The sequence below is a fragment of the Aethalodelphis obliquidens genome, unplaced genomic scaffold (genome assembly GCF_003676395.1).
Source record: "Aethalodelphis obliquidens isolate GAN/ISIS:26980383/991018 unplaced genomic scaffold, ASM367639v1 scaffold43, whole genome shotgun sequence".
NCBI lineage: Eukaryota > Metazoa > Chordata > Mammalia > Artiodactyla > Delphinidae > Aethalodelphis > Aethalodelphis obliquidens.
This window is the reverse complement of record NW_020837987.1, coordinates 14,798,086-14,813,973: the sequence shown is the minus strand read 5'-3', so window position 1 is coordinate 14,813,973 and position 15,888 is coordinate 14,798,086. Positions and strand designations below refer to the sequence as shown.

Below are 15,888 nucleotides of genomic sequence, written 5' to 3'. Positions count from 1 at the left end.
GCTTCCCCCCCTCTGGTCTCAATGCCCCCTCCCCCCTCTCCTGCTTCCCCCCTCTGGTCTCAATGCCCCCCCCCGTCTCAATGCCCCCTCCCCCCTCTCCTGCTTCCCCCCCTCTGGTCTCAATGCCCCTCCCCCCTCTTCCCTCCGTTTCCTCTTCTGTCTGCTGATCCTCCTGCTCCTCCCCTCTGTGCTCCTGGCGGCCCCGCCTCTTCTCTCCCCTCCCTCTGTTCCTTTCCTCTTTCTTTCCTTCTTTCTTCCTCCTCCTCTCTCTCTCCGACCCTCTCCCTTCCCGTCCCCTCCCCATCCCTACCCAGCTCTCTTCCCACCTCTTTTCCTTGTTTCTCCCTCTGCCCCCTCCTCTCGGGGCCTCCCTGTCTCTGCTCCTCCCACTTCTCTGCCTGTCCTCCCCTCTGAGTGGCCCCCTCTCCCCTCCTCACATCCGTCTCTTCTCTCTCCTCTCCTGGCTGAATCTCTCCTTCCCCTCATCCCTCCTCTTTCTCACTCCAGTGTTTCTCTTTCTCTAGCCCCTCGCACCTTCTTTCAGTCTCTCTCCTCCTTTCCTTTGTCTCCTCTCCCAATCTGTCTTCTCATCTCCTCTCTCTGTCTCCGGAGGCCCCTGCCCTGCCCTGCCCAGCGCCCCCTCCCCCGCGCGTCCTCGCCCTGAGGGCTCCAGGGGCTCCTCTCTCCCTTTCCCTCTCCTGCCCTTGGGGCTCTGAGGTTTCCAAGTTCTGAGCAGATGGCAAAGCCAACCCAGGGAGCCCGGGGCCGGGCTGTCAGGCCAGAGTCCCCGAGGTGGAAGGGCCTTTGTGACACCCATTTTCTCTCTCTTTCTGTCTGCCCCGGCTCTGGACACTGCCTGGAGGGATCAAGTCCGCCCCAGGTGCAGGGAGGACGAACGAGGCCGGGCTCAGAGGCAGGGAGCAAGCTGCCTAAAGACGCACAGCAAGTAAGTGGCAGGGCCAGGACAGGGTGGGCCGCCCTGCAGCTGGCTGGGAACCTGCTCCTTCTTGACTCTCCGGCCTGAGCTTGCTGGGAAGGGGGCTGCCGCCTCTGCTCCGTTCCCCTGCCCAACCCTCCACCATGTTCTCTTCCTCAGGCAGCGTGAAGCACAGCAGCCGCTGGGAGGACCTCACACGACCCCACTTCACAGATGAGAAAACAGGCGCCTGGTGTTCCTGAGGACCAGCATCTGCTAAGACAGAGACTTCATGGGAACCCCAACCTTCCCAAAGGATCGACAGTGCCCCCTCTAGGGTCCTCCTCTCCGCTGAGACGGACCACATGGGTCAGCATGATGCCTGACCTCCCCCAGTACCGCCCGAGAGGCATTCTCAGACTCGGTGTGGTCGTCCATCACCACCTACTGGCAAAGGACAAAACTGCAACCAGCTCTAATAAACACTGGGAATGACCCCGACAAAAAAGGACAGTGCCAGGGGGTGGCAGAGGGGCTGCGGGAGGGGAGGGGGAGAATTTGCAAAATTCTGTAAAAACTAAAAACTTGACCCCTAACCAATACATAAACATCATACTCAGCAAGCTTCTTGGTGTGCCAACTTAAATCTCCAGACTTCGTGGGTGTTTTCCAGTCATGCTACGGGCATGTTCTCTCCTGCACTGCCATGGAAATGCACGCGTCGCTGCTCTGGGAAATGAAGGAGAGTGGGATTTGGTTTACACAATTTGCTAGGGAGCCTATTTCCAGGAACTGGGCCAAACTGAGTTTGTTTCCTCTGCAGTGACCTTGCTGAATGGAAGCTGGGTGCAAGCAAAGGTGAATGTTCACAGCCCGAGAGGCCCCAGTCACTGGCCCTTGATCCTCACCTGGAGTCTCTCTGATGGGCTAAATAAAGAAACCTCTAGAATTGTTTCCCGAAGCTACCTGCTACAATGCACAATTTGGGGGTGGCAAAGATTCTTTTAAAATACTAAAATTAGGGCTTCCCTGGTGGCACAGTGGTTGAGAGTTCACCTGCCGATGCAGGGGACACGGGTCCGTGCCCCGGTCCGGGAAGATCCCACATGCTGCGGAGTGGCTGGGCCCGTGAGCCATGGCCGCTGAGCCTGCGCTCCACGGGAGAGGCCACAACAGTGAGAGGCCCGCGTACCGCAAAAAAAAAAAAAAAAAAAAAAAAAAGAAACAGTGACTAAGCTCTCCAGGGATGGGCAAGAATTAGATGCGAAGTTTAATCAGAAGAGAGCCCCAGGGAGCCTGCACGAGGTCGGACACTGACCAGAATATGCCACAGGGTAACCTTGCTGGCTTGAGAGCAGTCAAAAAAAGTCTAAGAAAAAAAGAATGTGGGACTCCTCTCATGGTCCAGTGGCTAAGACTCCACGTTCCCAATGCAGGGGGCCTGGGTTCAATCCCTGGTCAGGGAACTAGATCCCCCATGCCACAACTAAGAGCTCGAACGCCACAACTACGCATCCCGCATGTGCAACTAAGACCCGGCACGGCCAAATAAATAATAAATAAAAATAATGTAATCAGATTGACAAACACCTCAAACCTCGAGCCACTAAAAAATAACAAAATGGGGGCTTCCCTGGTGGTGCAGTGGTTAAGAATCCGCCTGCCAATGCAGGGCACACGGGTTCAAGCCCTGGTCCGGGAAGATCCCACATGCCGCGGAGCAACTAAGCCCGTGAGCCACAACTACCGAGCCTGCGATCTAGAGCCCGCGAGCCACAACTACTGAGCCCGTGTGCCACAACTACTGAAGCCCGCACGCCTAGAGCCCATGCTCTGCAACAAGAGAGGCCACCACAATGAGAAGCCCGCGCACCGCAATGAACAGTAGCCCCCGCTCGCCGCAACTAGAGAAAGCCTGCGCGCGGCAACAAAGACCCAATGCAGCCAAAAATAAAAATAAGATAAATAAAATAAATTAATTTAAAAAAATACCAAGGCAATGTGAGTCAGCGGGAGGCTTTGGGGCTCTCAGGCCACTTGTCACTGTGCAGAGGGGCGTGGCTGGCCCCCCAGGGGGTGGGCTCTGAGCTCCCACGGGGCTGCAGGGAAGAGGCGCAGCAGGATCAGGGTCCAGGAGCATCAGAGGACGGAGGTGGCACACGGAGGTCTCAGCAGTATCAGATGAATCACAAGAGGAATTCAAAAACACAAATGCTGCCATGGAGCACAGGACAAGAAGAGTTCTCAGAAAATCCCAATAGTGCTGCCACGCTCCACGGGCACGTGTGCACTTAGGTCACGTGTGCATTTCGTGAGAAAGTCAGTTGGAGGAGAGCGGGGTGAATGAGCGTAACGCCCCTTTCTGGCGGCACATGAAGGACGAGGCCACTCTCTGGGCAAGGAAAGAACTGCAGAAGATACAGCGCACGAGGCAAGTGGCAAGCACGGGACAGTGTACAACCTCGAACATGATACCTTTGCTACGAGGAGGGGGAAAGAGCACACGTTCCTGTTTGTTGGTGTCCGCACAGACACTCCGGGAGGGAAAACAAATGGACTAAAATGATCAAGTGACCACGGAGACAAGGCTCCACTGCGCACCTTCCTCGGCTGTTTCCCCTGTTCACAAAACGTCTCTAATCTGCCTTGGTATTCTACTTCGAGTCACGAGTCTGCGCGAAGTCATTCAAAGTCACATCACAGGCAGATCAGCGACAGAGCCGCGATGTCGCGCTATTTATAACCACATAAAGCAGGAGGCAAGCTGAACGTTGAACGTTTGGGGGACAGTTTAATAAACTGCTATACAGACACCGTGGAGCCTGACGCAGCTGTTACCATGACAACGGCGGCCATTTTTTGGTGTTTCTGAATAGCACACACAGTGACCAGGAGAATTCAGCAGTGCCGGTACATCCTGACCGCCTCTTAGCCAAGTCAACAGTTGCACTGGGTTGCTGCAAGTTGTAACTTTCCAAAATGTTTACCTATTTCAATATGTTGCCTTGTCAATGTTTTTAAACAGACAAAAGCAGAAAGGGAGATAGATAGCAAGGACCCAGCAAAGTCCCAGGGAAGATACCCAGGCCAGGAAAGGGATTCTACTTACATCACCTGGCCCCTGACTCCACTAAATGTTTGTTTTGACTTTCAACATCACTTCTTCAAGCCCAGAAGCCTACGGAGGGCCTGGCATCCTGATGGCAGGAACTCTCAACTCCCACTAACAGTCGTGGGCAGATATAGGCCAAAACAGGGGACAGGGCTGCACGGAGGGATGGAAAAGGGGGCACCCGTGGCCAGCCCACCCCTGTTCTGTGCCAGCTCTGGGCTGCGACGAGCCCCAGGGTGCCCTCAAGGGCAGACAGACAGGAGGCTGGTGTCCCAATCCAGTGTCAGACAAGTTAGGGGTATCATCTAACCTGGCCAGGCAGGGCGAGAAGACCACGACAAAGGCACAGCGGCTGGAGAGAACTAGGCATGTTCCCAAACTGCAGGCCTCAGGGGGTGGGGTGGGGGGAACCAGAAGTGAGGTCAGAGCTGGACCAGGAGCTTGGGCTCTATCCTGTGGCAAAGGGAAGCCTCTGGGGCTACAGCGGGGCCACAGGGGAGGGCAGGGTGCAGCAGGACCCAGAACCCGCCGCCCTTCCGCCACCAGTGACGCCAAGGCCCAGAGGGAAGGGACTCCTGGGGAGGGGGCGCTCTCCTACCCTCATGCGACGGGGAGACAGGAGGGGCCGGCAAATCCTTCCTGTGATGACCAAGGACACGAGCACGCTGGGCAGGAAGGGCGTCCGCTGAGGGAAAGAGGACGGGGCACTCACGGACCCTGGGCCCCTCACCGGCCACCGCCTCCGCCGCCGCCGCCGCCCCCGCCCTGGCCCCCGGCGTCCGGTGCTCCCGACATCATGAGGAACAGGACCACGGGAATGATGTACATCCACTGTGAGCCAGACAGGATGGCAGAAGGACAGACGGACAAACAGGGAGACAGAGAGAAGAGAGGGGAGAATAAGCAGTGTCCGGCCCAGGGTGGGGAAGGTGGGGGCCAGCGTGAGGGGAGGCAGTGAGGGAAGGGGGCCCAGGTCCCCTACTCCACTACGGGTTGGGGAAGGGCTGGTGGGGTGCAGGGACGGGGGAGGCGGGAGGGGGCTCGGTCCTCACTCAGGCCTCGTGCGGTGGCGGTGCAAGCCCGGGGGCAGCAGGACGCAGGGCTGTGAGCAACACGGCCCCCCCCAGGATGAGGTGCCACTGAGGAGGGAGGGGGGCACAGGTCAGGGCCAGTGGCGGCTGTGGCGTCCCACGGCCATCAGGGAGGGCAGAGCCAGGGGTGGGCGAGCTCTCGGCCTCTCTGGGCCTCAGTTTCCCCGCAGCTCAGCAGTTAGGCTCTCCTGACATCAGGAGCTCCCGGCACACTAACCAAGGCCCCACGGACACGGCGCTCAGCGCAGTCAGGCTCGGCATCCTCCCACCCGAGGCCCCGAGGGCCCAGCCACACTGGCTTCCACTGTCCCCTGCCCTTGCCTGGGGTGGGACCACCTCCTCCAGCCCCAGCGCCCCCAGCGCCCGGGGCCCTGGGCCTCAAGAGCTGCTCTAGCAGCACAGGCTCACCCTCAGCTGCCAGCTCCCAGCCTCCCGGGCACCTCCCGGCACAGCCCCTCCACCTACCCACCCCCCCGGCCTGGCTGGCGGAGCCCACCCGCTCCCTCCTTTCCAAACCTCCCTGTTCCTTCGAGGTCTCTGCCATGTGCCCCCCACACCCCAGCCTCACAGCCTGGTTCAGGCCTCATCCTCTCCCCCAGACCTTGGTCCCAGCCTCCTCCAAGGTCGGACCCCGCCCCTCCCTTGACCACGCCCTCCTCAGTGCGCTCCCTCCCAACAGGCAAGCCTGACCCTGCCTGTGCTTTTTGTGCTCCAGCGCGGCACCCGAGGGGCTGTCCCCAGTCCCCCTCACTGCCCAGCTCCGGGCCGGCCGCTTGCTGAGACCGGATGCCCCGTGAGCACCGCCACAAGCCGACGCCGGCAGGCCAGGGTGCGGGGCTCCAGTCCTCGGCTCAAGCCAGGGGCCAGGAGGACGCGCATAGACATGCCGGAGAAGCCAAGCAGGCCCTCCACACTGGAGGCCCAGCGGAGGGCCGTGGGCGAGGGGAGCAGGGCAGGGGGGCTCAGGATGGGAGGGGGGAGCCGCTGGGGAAGGGGCCGGGGGCGGGCAGAACCCCACTCACATATTTCGCGAAAAAGGACTTCTGCTCCTGGGGGTTCTTGGCCTTCTGGGCCTGCTCCATCTCCAAGCGCTCGATGAAGGCTGCTGTCTCGGGCCTGTGGGTGGGGGTAGAAGGGGGAGAGGGGATGAGGGACCGGGAGACCCCGCGGCACCCTGGAAGGGTGGGGGGAGGGGCAGGGCCGGAGTGAGAGGTAGCGGAAGGCCGGGCCAGCGGGGACAGGGCTGGCTCTGCCCACCGCCCCGCACCCGTACTCACCCTGGCGCCGGGACCGGCGGCTGCAGCTGCACTGAGGTGTTGAACAGCTCCAGGTCCACGTCCTCCACTTCGTGGCCCCGGCAGCCCCCAGGGTATGTCACCACCGACACCCCCACCACGTTGCCGGCCACGTCCACGTGCAGGGTCAGCTGGTCCGAGAGGTGCGACTCTACCAGGGAGCACTGGGGGAGGAGCGGAGGGGGGTGAGAGGAGGGAGGCCAGCAGGGGCTGCTGCCCAGGCCTCGCTGACACCAGCCACCCCCCCAAGCCTCCTTCCCCACCCCACAGGGCCCCCGAAGCAGCTTTCAAAGCCCTCCATGGCCCCCTGCCAACCTCCAGCAGAAGCAACGGCCTCCCCAGGGCCCACCAACTGGATTGTCCCCCTCCAGCCCGGGAGACCCTTGAGGGCAAGGCGAGGTCCTTAAATGCTGGAGCGCGAACAGTGGAGGCCAAAGGGTAGAACCCAGGCTAGAGCGGGCGGGAAAAGCAAGGATGGGGGCTGACCTCATCACCGACTCACCGCGGGGACAAAGGAGGAGACGTAGCCACCGGCTTCTGGGCCGTCAGGGGCCCCAGGCCGCCGTGGAATCCGGACACGGTACAGGCCATTCAGCGCTGCCACATCCTGCAGGGCAGAGAGGGGAGGGTGGCAGTGAGAGGGACAGTGCCCAGCCCCCACCCGGTCTGGACACCCACTGGGCCCACAACCAGGAAGGCCCTTCCCCAGTCTCGCCCAGCCAGCATTCCCCACTCCCTGGCCCGGCCAAGCCCAAGACTCCTCCCACTGGGTGCCCCACACGGGGGGAGACCACCACGAGGAGAGCAGAGGCCAGCCCAGCGACAGAGTAAGTCCCGAGGACACTTCCCGCAGGTCTGGGTCCAGCCCCACACCCGACCTCCCCGGTTATATGAGCGGCTGGTTCTCACTGTGGGCGACTGTGACAGGAATCACGTGGGCACCACGCAGGAAGGCTGGCCGGGCGGGCCTCAGCCTGATCTCTCCCACAGCGCTGGCACCCATGGGCCCGCAGCCGCCCAGAATAAAGCCTGCGTCCCCAGCTTCCCTTGCAGCTCCAACTGGTCAAAGGGACGGAGTGGAAGTGGATTGTGGCAGCTTTCTCGAGCTTTCCCCCAAAGCCGGCTGTTCCCTCTGGCCCTCCTTCTTCCCCTCCTCTACCTTGCTGCCTGGAACCTCCCCGCCGCCCCTGCCAGCCCCACACCTCCCTAGGGAGGACCCAGGCGGACCTGGAGGAGGCCACAAAGCAGGGCCACAGGAGAGGTAACGTTCTCCTGCTTAACCATGCTGCCATGGGAATCCCTTCCTCCTCACAAGCAAATCTTGCACTAAGTGTGAAGCACCTTGGCTAAATCTAGCAGAGCGAGAGGAGCTGACTGTACGAAAACCGTGGGGAAGAGAGGGTGCTGCGCAGAGGAAACAGCTCAGGCAGAGGCCCCGAAGTACGCGTGTTGTGCTCTGAGGCACGTGCCCCCAGCCCCAGCAAAGCGGGGGGTCCCGTCCTCACCCGGAGCTGGCCCCGCTCCTCCTCACTGAGCTGCCGCTGCGACAACGACAAGGTGCCATCTTGCTGGCTCCAGAGCAGCGAGCCCCGCTTCCGGAAGTGGGCACTATCATCTGTGCGGGAGGCTGGACGTCAACCCTCGCAGCCACCAGGTTGCTTCCCCATCCCGAGCCCCCATTTTCCCACCTAAAAACTGGGGACAGCCCCACGTGTCTCTGAAGCCCTGCCTCTGCCTTGCCAGGTGACCCAGAGTCGCTCACGTGACTTAAGTGGGCCTCAGTTTCCCCAGCTATGGAATACAGGGGCTGCAGAGCTCGGGAGCTCCCAACCACCGGGCTTTCTTGGGCAGATGCCAGGGTCTGACTGGGGAGGTCTGCAGAGGGTCCGAGCTTCAGTGTTTAAAACAGGTGCCCCCAGAGCTTGGGGCCTCAGACTGGGTTATGAGCCCCTGGGCCACACTGACATCTATGCTCTGGGAGTCTGGATGCCTGAAATGTGGCAGTTTAAGCTTGGCTTTAGAGAAGGTCCCACCTCTACCATTCACTTGTAAAAGGACCTTGTCTGGTATCCCTCCGAGCCTCAGTTTCCTCTTCTGGAAAATGGGGTTATCCCTAACACCTATTTTGGGTGACTATTCTGAGGATGTCTGAGTTAATATAGATGTTTGAGTTAATACATCTAACCACTAGGGAAGGGCATGGGGCAATTGGTCAAAGTCGGCTCTGAGGTTATTACTGCCATACCGACGTTTCTGAAACTGGCATTTGTCTTACAGGTATGGGAGTCTTCAAAGACAGAGCTTCTGTTCGCCGCCGCCCCCACCTCCCCAGTGTAATGCAAACACACTCCCAAGTGCAAAGCTGTAAGTGAATGGATGGCGTATCTCACGCTGAGTGGCACCCGAGTTCCTGACACAGGGCACTGGGTAAGTGTCCGGGTCAGGACGTTGCTGGACTCACCGATCTCAAATGAGTGCTCCAGCAGCAGCCCCACGGCGCCGCAGCCCTCACCCTCTCGACTTTCCGCCCCCGCCTGCAGGTGATAGAGAGGGCCCCAGGTAAGGACCATCAGAGCCCTCAGTCCGGCAGGACCCACGGACCCCAGGACAGACAGACCCGCAGGCTGCGGCAGGAGCCTTATTTCCATACCCACATCCAAACACTGACGCTTGCCCACTATTCCACCGGGAACCGCCCATTTCATGAAAATTCATGATCTGGACGGGCCAGAGACAACCAGAGCCTGCAAAATAGCGGAACCTCGTTTCCAAGGCAACTATCTCCAGGTCACTTTCACACCTAGCATCATAACTATTCATGAGTTAAAAGGCATCCTTCCCAAGCTAATATCCACGTGACCTCGTTTTCACCTTCACAGCCCCAATAGCCACGATGCCGCCCGAGTTCCACCCCTCTCAAGCACATTCAAGATTCCATGCCTTCCTTTTCTCCAACTCTCCACATCTCTCCTGACTCTCTACGTCCTCAAGCCTGCGCTACCTCGTTCCAGATTTTAATCCGCGAGCTCAAGATCCCGCCCTCTCATGCATATTCGGGAGGCGGAACTCCTCCGAGAGCCCCCCCCCCCCGCCTCTTTAATTTTAGCCACCCCGACGTCTGATTTGCCAAGATTCCACCCGGGCCACACCTCCTCAAACATATTCATGACTGAGGATCCCTAGCGTCCGAATGTTAAGGAAGCTCTTGCCCCAACCTTCTCTTTCGGTGCAGCCTCGTTTTCACCGCACCCAACGCCCAGGTGCCAAAGTCCCATCCCAAAATGGGATTAGGGGGCTTCCCTGGTGGCGCAGTGGTTGAGAGTCCGCCTGCCGCTGCAGGAGACACGGGTTCGTGCCCCGGTCCGGGAGGATCCCACATGCCGCGGAGCGGCTGGGCCCGTGAGCCACGGCCGCTGGGCCTGCGCGTCCGGAGCCTGTGCTCCGCAGCGGGAGAGGCCACAACGGTGAGAGGCCCGCGTACCGCAAAAAATACAAAACCAAAATGGGATTAGCTAAGGCCCAGAAAGGGGATGGCAAAATCCCATAAGGAGCCCCGCCCCCTTATGCATATTCACGAGCTAAAGCCTTCCTAACTATCCTCTCGCTTTCTCCCAGTTGTGCGGCCTCATGAATGCGCAGAACTGCAGCCTCGCTTTCCCCGGTTCTTTTACCTCGTCTTCCCTCTCGGTCCTGCGCAACTTCGTTCCCACCTTAACCGACCTAAAGGCCCAAGACCCACGATTTCCGTCAACCCCGCCCTATGTGCACAGCGAATAAGCACTCACCCCCCGCAAAGCGGCCCCGGACCGGCAACCACTACCCCGCGCCCGGCTGGGGGCTGCTGCCGCCATCAGCAAGAGCAGGAGCAGCCGAGTCGCCCCAGCGCCGGGCGCGGCCATTTCGGACTCGTCCCACCAGCCAAGGGGCTGGAGCGAGCCGGGCGCCGCGGAGCACGCCGGGAGGAACGGCCCGCATCCCGTCGCCCGTGCGCCTGCGCCGGCTCTTTGCGTCTGCGCACTAGCGCCCGCCCGCTACCGGCGCCTGACGTCACGGGGCGGGCGCCGCTGCATCCGGGTTTCCGGGCACCGCCCCTTGGATGACGCCACAATCGCGGACGTCTCCTCCGTGACGCACACCCGGTCCGTCGCGTTGTGACGTCACAGAGCCCGGGGCCCCGCCCTCCCGTTTTCTCCGTGGGCTCCTCCCTCCGCTCCCCCCAAGGGGCGGGGCGTTGCGATGAAACGGTGGCACGAGCCTAAGCCGGCCCCTAGTGGAGCAGGTGAGGCGGGACCAGGTGGGATGGCAGGTGAGAGGCGGAGCCGGGCCTGGAGGGGTTGGACCAGGTGAGGGAACGAGGTGAGGGATGGAGCCTGCGATACGGAGACCGGTAGCCGGGAACCCTCTACCCTCAGCGCGGGGCTGACCTGGGGACCTTGGCCCAGCCTCCTGGAACAGACCTGCGAACTTTGCCGCCCATGTAGAACGCCCCCTGGTTCCAGCCTGTCCCACGCACCGGCCGGGACGGCTCCAACGCCATCTCCTGAGCGGCGAGTTCGACCAGCTGCGGGATTTACCCATCTTTGAGAGCAACTTCGTGCAGGTGTGGAGCCCCAGGGCCCTCCGAGCCCAGGCCTGAGCCCCGGCCTCCTGACTTGGGGAACCTCTGTTCGCCCTATTTCTGATCACTCCCCCTAATGCCCACCTCCTGAAATTCCTGCTTCCCTATGAACCCTGGCCTTTGATTCCCTCGGTCCATTTTCCCTGACTTCATACCCATATGACTCTTGACTTTTGACCCCAGGATCTCTGATCCCCATCTTGGTGGTTAACTTACTTGGTTCCTGACCCTTAACCCTACCAAAATTCCTGATCCCTCCCCAATCCCACCCCCCATCTATCTGGCTTCTAACCTCTGACCCCCCGGCCCCAGGTGACCCGGTTAGGAGAAGTTGCCAACAAGGTCACCATGGGGGTGGCAGCCTCCAGTCCAGCCCTGGAACTCCCAGACCTGTTGCTTCTGGCGGGCCCTGCCAAGGAGAACGGACGCCTGCAGCTCTTCGGGTGACTGCCCCACCCCAGCCTAGACCTCCTTTCTCCCCAGCTCTGGGCATCCTAGGCCCCCTGCAGCACCTCCTTTCACCCACACGACCTCCAAGGCCAGGAGCCATGGATGGCTGCTAGCCTTCTCTGGGCTACTGTCCACCCAGGAGAACAAGGACAGGGCCATCCACAGGAGCCAGGAATCAGGGATAGATAGACATGAGGGGGACTGTCTTCAGCTACACCCTGGCAGGAATCAGGAGAATGACCATTTATGCAGGACTTACTGCATGCCAGGCGTCCCCTTGACCATGCACATCATCTCTTCTCTGACCTCCTACTGTCATATGGTGGGGCCCCTTAGGCCCATCCATAAGAAAAACTGAGGCCCAGAGAGGGGAGCCACTTGCCCAGGGTCCCACAGTGGGTCAGGGGTGGCCTGGGATCAGAACCTTGGGCTCCTCAGGATTGCTGACCTCGTGATTCTGGAGCTCCTGGGCCACACTCCACACTGCCCCTTCAGGTCTTTGTTTTTTTGATTGAAAAAGTAATGCAAATACACTCCAAGGTACAAAACACACATAGCACAAAATACACCTTTCTTCCATCCTAGGCTCCTGTCTCCAACTCCAGCTGCAAATACCAAGACATTTACAGGCATAGAGTATATTTCCAGAAACATTCTGCTGGTGGCTTTCACTTTTTGGCTACATCTCACAGATAATGAAAGAAAGGGGGACGGGGGAAGGGCGGGAAGGAAGGAAGGAAGGATGGAGTCACATTGTCACACACACACACACACACACACGCATGCACACAATCCTTTGTCTGCAATTTTGTTTTGTTTTGTTTTGCGGTACGCGGGCCTCTCACTGTGGTGGCCTCTCCCATTGCGGAGCACAGGCTCCGGATGCGCAGGCCCAGCGGCCATGGCTCACGGGCCCAGCCGCTCCGCGGCATGTGGGATCTTCCCGGACCAGGGCACGAACCCGTGTCCCCTGCATCGGCAGGCAGACTCAACCACTGCGCCACCAGGGAAGCCCCTGTCTGCAATTTTGGATGTAACTCATTTGGTGGTAGAATCTGCTTCTGACCTGAACAAACTTGATGCCACTTACAGCCTTTATTTATCCCCCCCGAATAAGTTTAAAACATTTCACAAAGCAGTATTCTGATGCCGGAACCTTGTACTGGGACATTCTCTACCATCTTCCTTTTCTTTTCAGTGCTAATTGTATCCCACCATATGAGTCACAACCTGCAGTTGGAAGGATGCTAAAGATAGTGCTGAGAGGGGGGTTTTGACCCTCATCATCTCCTTCAGCACTCTCCCCTCCCAGCCCCAGAGAAAACATACCATCGAAGTAAAATCATTGAGCTTGCTCTGCCAACTCAGCCTCAACACATCCCCCAGCCCCTCACTTCTAACCAGCTTCCAGCCCTTAGTGATTCTGTGCCAGTGCACACAGATCCATTTTTGGACACACACAATTCAACAAACTCCGTCCCCATGGACACCTAGCTTGCATCCAGCCTCTTGCTGTGATGATGTAATAGGGAATGTCCTTCAACGAATGGCTGCCTTCAGACGGCCTGGTTTCAAATCCTGGCTTCACCTCTTCTTCACTGTCTTTGGCCAAGTTTCCTACCCATCTGGGCCTCAGTTTCCTCATCGGCCACATGAGGATAAGAGGAGAGCCCACCTTCCAGGGCTGTCAGGGGATAAACTAAGTAAATGTCTGTAAATCTCTTGGAACAGCACCTGGCACAGAGTATGCGCTCTGGAAATGTCAGCTGTTATTCTTCCATTTGGGGAACATACTAATAGATCGAGTTGCCTACTGAGGGACTCTGATGTGCCCTGTGCCTTGGGGTGACAACCAGTGTGGCAGGCAGGGGACATCCATGTGCTCAGCTGCGAGGGTGTCTATAAGACCAGTTTCTAGAGGTAATCTTACAGGGCCTGAGGGGAGTCGTATGTGGCTACCCAGTGTTGTTAAGAACATAGGTAAGACTTGGCTTCAAGTCCCTGCTGTGTGATCTGGGTCAAGTTACCCATCCTGTCTGGATTGTTTCCTCCACTGCCTTGTTGGACCTTGAATCAGGCTGGGGGCCTGAGCAATTCCTTTATTCAGATACTCCACAAGCATTCACTCAGCACTGACCATGGGTCAGCTCTGGGTACTACGGAAGCAGCACTGAACAAAATTGGACCAAAAATCTCTGCCCTCAAGCTCACTTTCTACTAGGAAAGCAGACAGAATAGATGTCAATTTGTCCAGTGGGTGAGGTCTGTGGAGACAGATGGGGCATGGGGGTGGGCATGGGGAGGTCTGCAAGGGCGAATGTAGTTGTATATAGGCTGGAGGTTGTAAACAGATCTTCTCTAAGAGAGGAAGGGGCCAAGCTATGGGGATGGCTGGAGGATGACAGAGGGAACGGCCTGTGCAAAGGTCCTGAGGTAGGACCAAGCCTAGCAGGTGTTTATGGGACAGTGAGAACAGTATGGCTGGAGCCGAGTAAGCGAGGAGAGTGGGTGGGGGTGGGGGGGCAGAGAGGGAACAAAGCGGGCAGATCCCTCAGGGCCTTGTAGTCAAGGCGAGGACTCTGCCTTTACTCTGAGCCCCGGGAGGGATTTGAGCTAACGCGGGTGTTGATTGGCGCCCTCTGGCGGCCGCGTGGGAACAGACTGGGGTGAAGGCGGGAAATTACGGTGGCTGGACGGCGCGGGTCGGGGGCGGCTGGTGGAGGGACTTGGAAATCGTCGAACTGTGACTACGGTTTAACGGTGGAGCCATCAGGATTTGGTAGGATTGGCTGAGAATGGGAAAAAGTCGCCTCCCGCGGTTTCTGACTGAGCAAGTGGGAGGATGTTAAGATGGGGAAGACGAAGAGGTGCAGCTTTGGGGTTGGCGGAAGATCAGGAATTTGGCTGTTGGACATTTTATGTGTCCGATGTCGATCCAACATACAAATGGAAATTTCAAGTAAGCAGCAATCTGAGTTTCGCGTTTAGGAGGGAGGACCAGCGGGAGACACGGATGGGCTCTGTGTATGGAAGAAAATTGGGGATGGATAAAATGCAAGAGGCAGAGAAAGTGGAAAAGGATCCTTCCGGGCAGGGAGAGGGGCGCTGGGGTGGGCGCTGCGAAGCCGGGGAGGGTAAGACGCTGAGGCCGCCCCTTCCGCCCGCCAGGCTGTTCCCCTTGCAGTTCGTCCAGCTCTTCGTACACGACGAAAGCCGCTGGCAACTGAAGGTCAAGTTCCGCACCGGCCGCGCCTTCTACCTGCAGTTGCGAGCCCCGCCGGAGAGCCGCGACCGCAAGTTCGGCCAGTGGGTGCGGCTGCTCTACCGCCTGCGCTTCCATTCGGCCCAGGGAGCCGTACCCTTCACGCAGGAGTGCTTGGCGCAGGAGGACGACAAGGACGAGGATCCGAGTAGGAGGAAGTGAGCGGACGAGGTGAGCGGAGCAGGGCGGGGCTGCAAGGAGCGGGGAGAGGGGCATGGGCGGGGCTGGGGGCGGGACTCCTGGGTCTGAGGGAGGAGGGATTGGGGGCGGGGACTCCCGGGTCTGAAGCGGGAGGGGCTGGGGGCCTGGATCCTGGGTCTGAGGGAGGAGGGCCTGGGACCTGGATGCCTGTGTCTGAGAGTGGAGGTGACCAGGAGCCCAGACTCCTAAGTCCTGACAGTGTGTGGCATCTGTACCCAGAGGACAGGAGGCTCTCAAAAGCGGGGCAAGGTCTGCAGGACCTTGGCGCACCAGCAAAAGTGGTGATGGTTTCCTAACTGGGCATCCCCCCACCCCAGCCTCGCTCCCCTTGACCTAGCATGGTGGGACCTGGGGAGGGAGTGCCCAGGCCCTGAAGGAGTGGGGTCAGCCAGACAAGATGCCAGTTCCGTGTAAGGCCTGGGGAGGGGAAATGCCCCAGTCCTTGAAGGTGGGGACACTGGAACGTATGGGGCCTCTTCCTCTCAAGACACCCTGCTCCCCAGGCCTTCCCAGGAAGTACAGAGTGCCCACTCACACCCCCAAACGGCAGGTGCGTCCGCAGTCAGGGCCTCCGAGACAGACTCTTCAAGCCAGACAGACTCTTCCGAGACAGACTCTTCTACCCAGCTTCTAATCAGTCAGGGCCTCCGAGACAGACTCTTCTACCCAGCTTCAAGCCATGGAAGCCAGCCTGGACCCACAGACCTCGGAACTCTGGGGACTCTGATTCCTCCAACATTATTTTGAGGTCACTAAAAGACCAGAGATCAAAGTGTACCCTATCTCGGGGCCGGACAGATGAATTATTAAAGTTAATAAGGATCGGCCACTTAAGAACCAACAACCCGGTCACGAGCAGTTTCCCCATCGTCACCGATTCAACATGGCAGAAACAGCTCTTCCAGTATGACTGCCCCAGCGCGGTCTTCTGTTCATGGTGTCT

General features: G+C 59.2%; 2 protein-coding genes across 6 annotated transcripts; one reads left to right on the top strand and one right to left on the bottom strand.

The window, feature by feature from the left end:
• Positions 1–3,681: 3,681 nt before the first annotated feature.
• On the bottom strand, positions 3,682–10,375 carry EMC10 (ER membrane protein complex subunit 10). 4 transcript variants are annotated; one of them, XM_027079148.1, is made up of 7 exons: positions 10,200–10,375; positions 8,876–8,948; positions 7,920–8,029; positions 6,917–7,021; positions 6,397–6,578; positions 6,142–6,235; positions 3,682–4,713 (listed from the first exon to the last, which is right to left on the bottom strand). In XM_027079148.1, exons 1-7 carry the CDS (start codon positions 10,311–10,313, stop codon positions 4,507–4,509), a joined length of 885 nt encoding a protein of 294 aa, XP_026934949.1. In that variant the 5' UTR covers positions 10,314–10,375; the 3' UTR covers positions 3,682–4,506. The 4 variants fall into 4 exon arrangements, with proteins under 4 accessions (XP_026934949.1, XP_026934952.1, XP_026934950.1 ...); XM_027079149.1 differs by having other exon boundaries at positions 4,595–4,859; XM_027079150.1 differs by lacking the exon at positions 3,682–4,713 and adding an exon at positions 4,907–5,167.
• Positions 10,376–10,406: 31 nt separating this feature from the next.
• Positions 10,407–15,786, top strand: GARIN5A (golgi associated RAB2 interactor 5A). Of its 2 annotated transcripts, none has more exons than XM_027079190.1 (6): positions 10,407–10,693; positions 10,896–11,014; positions 11,345–11,475; positions 14,651–14,915; positions 15,496–15,511; positions 15,588–15,786. In XM_027079190.1, exons 1-4 carry the CDS (start codon positions 10,651–10,653, stop codon positions 14,904–14,906), a joined length of 549 nt encoding a protein of 182 aa, XP_026934991.1. In that variant the 5' UTR covers positions 10,407–10,650; the 3' UTR covers positions 14,907–14,915; positions 15,496–15,511; positions 15,588–15,786. The 2 variants fall into 2 exon arrangements, with proteins under 2 accessions (XP_026934991.1, XP_026934990.1); XM_027079189.1 differs by having other exon boundaries at positions 10,409–10,693; positions 10,857–11,014.
• The last annotated feature ends 102 nt before the right edge of the window (positions 15,787–15,888 follow it).

Bases quoted from the DNA above. Each gene is read 5' to 3' on its own strand.
- GARIN5A (XM_027079189.1), top strand. From the start codon at position 10,651: ATGAAACGGTGGCACGAGCCTAAGCCGGCCCCTAGTGGAGCAG. The intron at 11,015-11,344 runs GTGTGGAGCCCC...CCCCGGCCCCAG, and splicing joins TTGAGAGCAACTTCGTGCAG to GTGACCCGGTTAGGAGAAGT. The intron at 11,476-14,650 runs GTGACTGCCCCA...TCCGCCCGCCAG, and splicing joins GGACGCCTGCAGCTCTTCGG to GCTGTTCCCCTTGCAGTTCG.
- EMC10 (XM_027079148.1), bottom strand. From the start codon at position 10,313: ATGGCCGCGCCCGGCGCTGGGGCGACTCGGCTGCTCCTGCTCTTGCTG. The intron at 8,030-8,875 runs GTGAGTCCAGCA...CCTCCCGCACAG, and splicing joins GGAGCACTCATTTGAGATCG to ATGATAGTGCCCACTTCCGG. The intron at 6,236-6,396 runs GTGAGTACGGGT...CCCCACCCACAG, and splicing joins CCGCCGGTCCCGGCGCCAGG to GCCCGAGACAGCAGCCTTCA.